Source organism: Nematolebias whitei, chromosome 8, assembly GCF_014905685.2.
Source record: "Nematolebias whitei isolate Nwh7 chromosome 8, NemWhi1, whole genome shotgun sequence".
Classification (NCBI taxonomy): Eukaryota; Metazoa; Chordata; class Actinopteri; order Cyprinodontiformes; family Rivulidae; genus Nematolebias; species Nematolebias whitei.
Window position 1 is genome coordinate 30,401,248 of NC_056505.1, and position 10,733 is coordinate 30,411,980.

General features: G+C 43.0%; 1 protein-coding gene across 1 annotated transcript in view; it reads left to right on the plus strand.

Annotated features, from left to right (window-relative positions):
• Nucleotides 1-10,733, plus strand: part of stx2b (syntaxin 2b) — a 30,486-nt gene that overhangs the window by 2,774 nt on the left and 16,979 nt on the right. Inside the window, exons 2-6 of the mRNA XM_037680580.1 lie at nt 951-1,028; nt 1,100-1,199; nt 1,855-1,929; nt 2,016-2,089; nt 4,063-4,171. Coding sequence (XP_037536508.1) covers nt 951-1,028; nt 1,100-1,199; nt 1,855-1,929; nt 2,016-2,089; nt 4,063-4,171 — 436 coding nt within the window. The remainder of the gene's footprint in view (nt 1-950; nt 1,029-1,099; nt 1,200-1,854; nt 1,930-2,015; nt 2,090-4,062; nt 4,172-10,733) is intronic.

Sequence of the window (10,733 nt, forward strand, 5' to 3'; positions counted from 1 at the left end):
CCCCCCCCCCCACACACACACACACAGCTTGGAGGGGTCATTCCACCCATTTCTGTATAATTCAGGAAAGTCTGAAGTAAAGACTGAAACAGAAACTTCCTAAAAACCTAAGAAATTCAGACTTCATAAACCTCATAGGCTTTTATTAGAAGCAAGCCTTATTTTTATTTGTACTGATAATTTTTATTATGTTATTTAATTTTATAAACGAGCTACTTTACATCCATCCATCATCTTTACCTGCTTCTTCCTTTTTGAGTCGTGGGGTCACTGGTGTCCATATCCAGCCATCACTGTGGGAGAGGTGGGGGACACCCTGGACAGGTCTCCAGTCCATCACAGGGACACAGAGAGACAAACAACCATTCACTCTCTCCCTCACACCTAGAGACAATTTAGAGTTACCAATCAGCCTAACATCAAAACTAGCTACTTTTCCATAGAAGTTTGTTATAAAATAAAATTTATAACAGTAGATAAATGTACAAAACTAAATTTTTCTAATTTGCTTCAACTGTTTTGAAATAACGTGAGTTTTCTGTCAGATTTAGTGAACATTCACTGACTTTCTGTCAGAAAGTAAAATTTTTTTTTTTTTAAGTAAGAAACATGCTAACAAGCTTTCAGCTGTGAAACTGATCACTGCATTTGAAAATATATTCTAGTGAAAACTAGTCATTGCTATTCTGTTACATAAATAAGATTTGTGAACGCTGCATGTATAATCCCTGCTTGTCTTCTAATTCCAGTTTGAAAACCCAGTGCACAAAGTAAACCCAATCTACTTTTATTCTCATTCTGCTGCATATTTTTTCATGCACACTTTAAGACTTTAAACAAGAAACCCACAAAAAGTGTTGTTAATTTAAACATTAAAAAAGGAGGCTAAGGGTCCACATCCAGAGGCTGCTGGCCCCAGGCCCTGAAACACTTTGTTTTTATCTGCACAGAGTGGCACACGAGCAGAGGAGGAGGTGGCAGTCGCTGTGGACAATGTGGACGGCTTCATGGAGAGTTATTTCAGGAAGGTGGGAATGTGCCTTTAAACATGGAGACCTCCATGCACGAGAGTCTTCAACTGTTTATCGGTTGGTTTCAGGTGGAGGAGGTCCGAGGGCTGATTGATAAGATCTCCTACCAAGTGGAAGAGGTGAGGAAGGTACACAGCATGATCCTGTCTGCACCCAACCCCGACGACAGTAAGTTTGTCTTTAGGACATGTTGAATCCTCAGTCGACACAACGCACAGAGACGGCTCTGTGTTGTGATTTTGTGCTGTGTACAAAATGCTGAACTGAACAGAACTGCGAGTGCAGATTTAGATTTTCTGGACATGCAGCCGATGTCTTGTTTCCTTTTATTCTTGGTTGGAAATGAAAGGTTTGCTGGCCGGATATCTGCAAAGGAAACAACTATATCCCCCCCCCCCCCCCACACACACACACACACACACACAAAACCCCTGAAACCATTGTAGTTCAAAACATGTCTGCTCCTTTTATACACCTTCAGAGGCTTTAGTCATTTTCCCAATATTTTCAAATGATAAGCCAACACTTTTCAAATAATCAAAAGCAACAACATGAGAATAGACATCACTTCCTGGCTTTATTCTGTGTGTGAGCTGAGATTTCCTGGACAAATAGACCACAGTTCACATCATCTGCATCTGTTTATCAGTCGCCAAGGGAAGAGCAAAGACTTTTTTACTTCTTGAATACTTCTGGGTTTCTTCACGTAGCCATAGGAGCCAAACTGAACCATAGTAACTCTTAATATTTACAGACTTGTGGAGATTTGTTAAGATCTGGTAAATAAACACAAACTCTTGTTTATCCCTTTGTGCACGCAAAGGTACAAAGAATCAGCTGAGTGCACTGACCCACGACATCAAAGGGAATGCCAATGTGGTGCGAGCTAAACTAAAATGTGAGTTTAACACTTTTTGCTGATATCACGTGTCAAACATTGAAATTGTTGTATCATGATGTAATCATTACTCCTGTCTTGTGAAGCCATGGAGCAAAGTATGCCAAAAGATGATGCTGCTAATAGATCTTCTGTCGACTTCAGGATCCAGAAAACACAGGTGAGACAAACGGTCCAATGACCGGAAGTTCTTGTTACATATCATAAGACCTTCAACACTCATCTATTTTTGCGAAATATACATGAATTATTATTATTATGAATAAAAAATAAAAAGTTGTTATAATAATCAAATCATGGTGCCATATAAAACAAGGTAAGATACTAAAAACAAAAATATAGTTACCAGTACTTAGATTTTTCTAACGACCTTATCAAATGTTTAAAATCTCTTAAAGAAATCAAACAGCTTCAGATCTTGTTGCAAGATGTTCCAGGTTACAGGAGCAAAGGAAGAAAATGCCTTTTTGCTGAGTTCAGTCTGCACCGAGGGTATGCTGCTGGCAATAAAGGCTGAGAGCGCATGTTGTAACTGCACTGACGACATGACATGTGGGAGGAGATATAAGAAGGTAGCAGACCAAGGAGAGATTTATAGATGAAGATGTACCAGTGTGAGAGCCTAATGATGACCAACTGACCAGTGAGTACAGAGTACAGTGATGGGTACGGTGGTTACAGCCAGTTAAGAACCTTACCTTACCATGGTTGACAGCATCCAACATCTGCAAGGAGCTGGCAGGGGCATTCATGTAAATAACATCACCATAGCCAATAGCCAGTAAGAAAGTAGCAGCTACAAGGTGTTTACTGGCATTCAGAGTTAAACAAGATCTATTTTTGTAAAAGAAACCCAGTTTCAATTTCAGTCTCTTTAAGTTTTCAACACGTGGCCTAAACGAAAGATGTAGATCAATTAAAAGTCCCAAGTATTTGTGAGAATCCACAAACTCAATAGGAACACCATGCGTGGAAAAGAATTGTTGGTACCAACTTTCTGTTTGAAAACAACATCCTCTTGGTCTTGTCAGCATTTAGCACCAGTTTAAGATGGAACAAGGCTGACTGAATGATGTCAAATGCAGACTGTAGAAGCTGGAAAACCTTGGTAACTGTGTTCGACAATAAACAACTGTATCGTCGGCATAGACGAATAGAAATATCACCCACTACCTTGAACATGAAAGCTTTAAACAACGATGTTGTGAGATCTGATAATACTCATTTCTGGTGATGATGACTCAGCTACCAACAACCAAATTTTAGCTCAAGATTATGACTGAATTACAGTATAGCCATTTTTGTGTTGGCTAAGATCTATTTGTTATCGCAGCCACCTCAAACCAGGTTGACTTCAAAAGTTAAATATTTGTAGATGTATGTCCAGTAATTATTTTCTGAGACTTTTATTACAATTTGTCTAATGGTTTGTTATATTTTGCTAACAGACAAGCAGTGTTGACTTTAACAGTTAAATCCAAAGTTTTAAACAAGGAACTCAAGCTAACTGTTAGCTCTGGGAGTTTAAGTTGGCAATGATTCTCAGCCTGTGATGGATTGGAGACCTGTTCAGGGTGTCCCCCGCCTCTCGCACAGTGATAGCTGGACATGGGCACTGGCGACCCCTGTGACCCAAAATGGAAGAAGCAGATAAAAGATAATGGATGGATGGATAGATGAGTCTTAGCTACTTCCACATCCAGTTTTAGCTCAATATAAGTAAAATGACAGAGTTAGGGACATTTTTGTGTTGTCTAAGGTCAGTTGGCCGTGGCAGCCATCTTGAATGATAAGGTGTATTCACCAATCACTTTCCAAGACTTTAAATAAGTTCATTTATTTGCTAATGAAATGTTTTGCTAACAGATTTACAAGCAAACACACGCAAAGACACAATCAGTTACATGATAGTTTGTCTTTCATGGTGACTCATACTCAAAATTATAATTCTTTACTCTCAGAATCTCTGAAATGCAACCTTAAGGTATTTTAAATGAAAAAAAAATAAAAAAATACATATATATATATATATATATATATGTATATAAGCATCTTAAGTACTGTGATGGCCACTCTAAACTGCTCACAGCACTTTCTCACATTTTGCTGTCATCGTCATTTTTTTGTCCCCAGCACACTGTGCTATCCAGGAAGTTCGTGGAGGTCATGACCCAGTACAACGCCACTCAAGTGTCATTTCGGGAACGGAGCAAAGGAAGGATCCAGCGACAACTGGAGATAAGTGAGTGGATAGTGTGCATGAAACTAAAACATTTGGCCCTGTTTGACATCCTTTCTTGAAACTTTCAAGTAATTCTCATCAATGAAATTACAAGGAAGTAACACCCATTTATCTTCTTGAATGATATCTTCTTTATCTTCTCGACTTCACTTCCGGCGAGCTGATGGACAGCAGCTCCCTCCGGCTTCTCTGCAGTCTTTTATCATCAAACTGACCCGTTTTTCGAACCGGACTAAAGTTGGTCCTCCTTCCAACCGAATTCGGTGTTCAGTGACTCAGAGAGCCGGACGGGACCGTCCAAAAAAAATATTTTGGCCCTGGACCGATCGGTCGCTCCCCCCCCCCCATCGGTCACTCTGAGCGCACCCTGCCGGCCAGGTGACCCCTCGAGCTGGGGAGTCGACGCACGAAGGTCCGGTGTTTTTTCTCTCTCTCTCTGGACCTCAACGAACTCTTATCTGGACCTTTGTGGTTCTACCTGGTTCCGACAAATATCGCCGGGTGGTATTTCGCTGGTTTTCAGCTGGACTGGCCCTCGTGGTGTCTCCATAGGTGTGGGGGAAGTGTACCTGTGACCCTCGAATTGGACCAGAACCGAATCGAGGTGGATGTGGGGAAATTCGTCTTCTACAGAGCCGGTCTCAGCTTCAGTGAGCAGCCCATTACTTTTACTGAAAGACGATCCACCTCCGTGGAGTCGTTGTGTTCACCTGGAGGAGACGCTCCGGTGCTTTGAAGCGCCGCCGGACCGGAGCAGAACCGCGCTGCCGGACCGGAGCAGAACCGCGCTGCCGGACCGGAGCAGAACCGCGCTGCCAGACTGGGCCGCCGGACCGGAGCAAAACCGGGCCAGGGATATCTTCAGCCTCTTCGTCTCTCGTGCTTGGAACGCCGGAGCCGAACTGGAGCAGAACCGGACCGGACCAGTTGCCGACTTCAGCCTCAGCCTCTCCGGTCAGTCTCGTTTTTCACCGGGGGTGCCCCGTGCTGTCGGGTGCTGAGAAGCGGAGGAGCAGCGTGGAGGAGCAGGGCTGCGTGGTGCTCGAGTGAAGTTCGGAGTGTGTATCGGAGCTGCTGCAGGCCTCCATCCAAACTCACCTGGATAATAATTAATTTTATTCTGGATCACGCTGTTGGCCCCTGTTGACCTGAAACGAACTTGGACCATGCCTTTCACTTCAGGAGGATTTTCTGGCAGCTCGCTCTGCTATTTGCTGCGAATTTTCTGTTTCTGTTTCGGCCTGTTGATTCTGGACCCATCTTCTGTTTCTCATGGGAGCATCCATCCATCCATCCATCCTTCTTCACAGGGGGACCGGAGCCCCCCTCAGCCTGACTCAAACTGCAGTTGGGCCACCTCGTCGGGTTTGTTTGCCCATTTGAACTGTGACATTTTATGGTCTGAATCTTTTTTGCATCATTCATATTACTGTCACTATTTTCAGTTCTCAGATTATCTGGAGTCACTGAATCTTGTTAATACACCTGAATCTGTCCATCACTGCAACTTTCACTGTTTTTGGGTTCTGAATGATCACGTCTTCATTAACGTTTCTCATGGTTCAATTATGGGGGATAATTGCCACACTGTTAACTCCTGTAATCACACATCAGTCACAAAAAACTCAAGAAAATGTCTGATAATAATGTTGTTACTGCTCTCAGGTATTCAGCCCAACCCTGGACCCCCCACTAATTACAGCACACCAAATGACTTTAAAAACGCCTCTGGGCTCCATTTTCTGCATGTAAATGCTCGTAGCCTTCTGAAAAAACTTGATGCTGTGAAAATCCTGGTCAGTTCTTCTGGGGCTGATGTTATCTTTATTTCTGAATCCTGGCTCAACAAATCTGTAATGAATAATGACGTGGCAATCAATGGATTTAACATCTACCGCTGTGATCGTCAAAAAAGGGGGGGTGGAGTCATTATTTACATTAGAGATACCCTGGTTTCAAGTCTTGTGACTTCCAAAACAATTCCAAATCAGTTTGAAGCCTTATCTGTAAACATCACCTTGAATGGAGGCCAGGTTTTAACTGTAGTCTGCTGCTACCGCCCCCCCTCAGCCTCACCTGAGGCATTAAATGCCATTAAGGAATTCCTTGGTAATTTAAAATTCACAGAGGTCTTTTTAGCTGGAGATCTCAACATTGATTGGTGTAAGTCGACCCCCCTCTGTGACAAATTCAAGGAATGTTGCTTGTCTTTTAATTTAACCCAACTGATCGACTCCCCCACTAGATTAAATAAAAGCCACCCTGACAATTCCTCCATCTTAGACCTGTTTCTAACTAATATGCCTCACAAATTCCCTGGTACAGGTGTATTCGCTGATCTTTTGAGTGATCATTGTGTGACAGCGGCTTTAAGAAATATTAAACTTCCACCTTCTAAGCCCAGATTAATTAAAAAAAGGAAACATTTCTGTGAACAGTCATTCCTCTGGGATCTGTCTCACTTTGACTGGCATCGTATTCTGTTAACTGATGACGTGAACTCCACTTGGAACTATTTCCATAATAATTTCATTTATTTCCTGAACTTACATGCTCCTTTTTGTCAGTTCAGAATAAAGGGACGAGACAACCCCTGGTTTACTCCAGAGCTAGCTGACCTTCTGCACAGGAGAGACCATCTTTGGGCTGCAGCGAGAAAATCTGGCTCAGACACTGACTGGTTGAGTTTCCGACAGATGAGGAATAAATGCACAACTGCTGTTAAAGCAGCAAAACGCAACTATTTTTTATCTCAGACTTCCAAAAATCTAAATGACCCTAACAGATTCTGGAAAACCATCAAATCTCTCTCAGGCACCCCCCCAATCATCTGACCTCCCATCACAACTTCTCGTTAACTCTGTTCTTGTGTCAAATAAGCACGAGATCCTGAACTGTTTCAACAAATATTTTGTTGATTCTAGTTCTTTATTTGACACAGTTACTAACAGAAAATCAGCCACTTCCCCTAATAATCAAACTTCTACAAATCAATTCCCTCCTAGAAGTCAATCCTCAGTTAATCACACCTTCTCTTTTTCTCCATTCTCAGTCAGTGAGGTCAATAAACTGTTAAAAGATCTTGATCCTAAAAAATCTGCAGGTCCAGATGAACTTCCACCTTATTTCTTAAGGCTGGCTGCTCATATCATCACAGTCCCTGTGACCCACATCTTCAATCTCTCCATAAAACAAAACTCCATCCCAGACACTTGGAAAACAGCCTTTGTTCTTCCTTTGCTGAAGGGAGGAGACCCCACCTCACTGAACAACTATCGACCAATCTCTAAACTCTGTATTTTAGCCAAGGTTCTAGAAAAACTGATAAATTCTCAAATCAAAAATTACCTGGACTCATTTAACATCTTACCTCCACATCAATCTGGTTTCAGGAAACAACACAGCACAACCACTGCTTCACTGAAGGTTCTTAATGACGTTGTTGAAGCACTGGATGCTAAAGATTATTGTGCTGCACTTTTCTTAGACCTTTCTAAAGCTTTTGACACTGTGGATCATAACATCTTGTGTCATAAACTCTCAGAAATTGGTTTCTCAGATCACACCATTGGTTGGTTCTCTAACTATCTTTCAGACCTGTAGATGAACAGATGCTGGGATATATTCATCATTTAACGCGGGTTCCTCATTTTTCTGGACTGAATAAAACGTGCATTGAATTTAAGGAAAGGCAAACGTGAGACGTCATTTATATTTGACCCATCAAAATGAATGCGGTCATTTATTTACAGAATCAAATTTAACATCAAACATTTACATTAATTTGGCAAATTATGAAAATAACAATATAAGCAATCAATCAGGAAAAATCATACGGCCATGATTTTTCCGTTGCTGCACCACAGACATTTATAAAACTGTACAACTATGATCTTTTACCCACACGGATGTGAATAAGCACTTTACACAGACATTTCTAAATATCTGGGAGAATTTCTACTTGATGGAAAGTTAAAGATGAAAGAAGTTAAAGGGAGTAAGATTGAATGGGAAGGGAGGAATGTTCACCAGAACCGACACTCTCCATCAGAAGCCCAGCTCTCCTTCGGTACGCTTGGTAGGAAACTTGATCCATTACCTTTCTGAAGATTTATCAGCAGATATGGAATTCCGTTAACGCTACCTGTCCAGCGTCTCCTGATGGGGCTGTAGCTCGTCAGAAGTAGTGGCTAGTGAAAGTTATAATCCCATGGAACTCGGAAGAGCCTTTTGTCATGTCAAGATCATCCCGTCTCTAACAGAACTTGAGCAGAACCAGCAGAAAACTCTCCAGCACTCCAGCAACTTCAGAACTCCAGAACTCTAGAAGTCCTCTTTCAGCTGCGCAAACAGCTAAAACTACTTAAGGGCATCCTAACTTTTGCTCATGGACGGACGTCCTCACCTGTGTTCGTGGTCCCCCATGACCACAGGGGGGTGATGTTAGTCCATGCACATGACCTGCCGTCCGCAGGACATAAGGGTGACAATGCCACGCTGAAAGCATTAAAACAGATTGCTTATTGGCCTGGAATGAAAAAGGATGTCAAGGACTACATAAAAGGGTGCCTGATCTGTGGCCAGTTTCAACCATCCAGACCACTTCACAGAGCACCACTGCATAGTAGAGGCATTGCATTTCCATGGTCGGACCTCCAGATTGACTGGGTCGGACCACTCACTAAAACCTCTAGAGGAAATAAATATTTTCTCACGATAACCTGCGCGTTTACCAAATGGGTAGAATGTCTACCAGCCCCTAATGACACAGCACAAACCACTGCTATGTTATTAATGAATCATGTATTTTCAAGGTTTGGACTTCCCCTTAGGGTGAACTCAGACCAAGGTACACACTTCACAGGTGAAGTAATGAAGGAACTGTGGAAGACGCTAGGCGTCAAAGCCAACTTCCATATTGGCTACCACCCACAGGCTTCAGGCCAGGTTGAGAGAGCAAACAGGACTGTGGTGAGTATTTTGAAAAAATACGTAGCCGCAAACCACAAGGACTGGGACGTGAAACTCCCTCTGGTCCTCATGGCCATAAGGGCCACTCCACACACGTCGACTGGCATCGCTCCTTTCGAGATGATGACGGGTCGACAAATGACTCTCCCTCTGCACCTGTTGTACCAACCAGGCGATGCTGCCATGGCAACAGCCTACACCACACAACAATACATGAAAGACTTGGAAAGACACCTTAAAAACACTTTTGCTTTCGCACAGAAAAACCTGGAAAAATCAGCTGAAGGACGCAAAGCGTACTACGACCAAAAGGCCTCTCACGAGGAACTCCAAGTGGGAGACAGGGTCTGGTACTACACGTTTGCACCCAAAACTGGGAGAAGAGAGTCCGGGACCGGAACTCTCGCCCGTAAGCTGATGCCCAGATGGACTGGACCCCATCTGATAACCGACAAAGTGTCTCCAATTATCTACCAGATAAAAATCAGTAAAGGCCAAAAAGAGCCAACTGTTAAATGGGTACACCGTAACCAGGTTAAACCACACAAGGCGTGCAATAACTCCTCAGGAGACAAAGATCTCACAAAATCTGACCTCGTGGGAACAAGGGTCATCCAAGCAGAAGATAACTAATGGATAAGAAACTTAACCATAGTTTAAATTCACAGGACCTACCCTTGACCACCACGAAGCTAAGACCTACCTCTTTGTGCTTCCATAGGACAATGATGGTACCACTCCTGATAATCTTCACCCTCTTGGGTGCCACCCAAGAAAACAAAGCCCTCGTACAAGCGGTAAATGAGTTAGCCCTTACGGTTGAAGCGGATTACGCTGTCGCACACCTAATGGATAGGATTTTTGCTGACATGCTTAGAGATATCAGTTCGTCGGTAGATACACTAGCCACCGGTAGGATCCCACAGTGTCTAGTCTCTCAACCAATGACGCAGCGTAGGGGTGAGGGGAGGTGACGTCAGTCAACCGTCTCAGCAAATCAGAGCTGTCCACAGCAGCAAACAACCAACCACGAAGCGTTAGCAATAACCAGCATGTTAGATTCAGCCTGAAGCTATTTCATCACTTATCGTCTTTTAAACCATCAAAATGCACTTTCTCTGCTAAAAATGTAACGAACCAACCCCTGAGCTGCCCGGAGTCCGCTACTCCGGTCTCAAAACGTCTTTCTAGCTATTTAACAACTCGTTCGAACTTTTCCAGAACCGAGTCGGAACCACAGAACCGAACCGGACCAGAACAGCGTCTGGAACACAGTTTAAACAGAATAAAGCGTTTCCACAGCTCAAAGCCAGCTTATGTTACACATACAGACGTACAATTCAGCTTTATAAAGACTCAATGACACAATTTCAGCTTTTAAAACATCACCAGCGTAACACAAGCTCGCAGCTCCAATTGCGCTGCGTAAAGACGCACGGTTTTTCAGCACAGCAGATAAACTGTTATTGTACAACCTTGCCAACATGAAAATCAATGTGTACACGGTTACAGTCCATTTAGGAGCGCGTAACGGGCCACCAGTTTGTAGATGAACAGATGCTGGGATATATTCATCATTTAACGCGGGTTC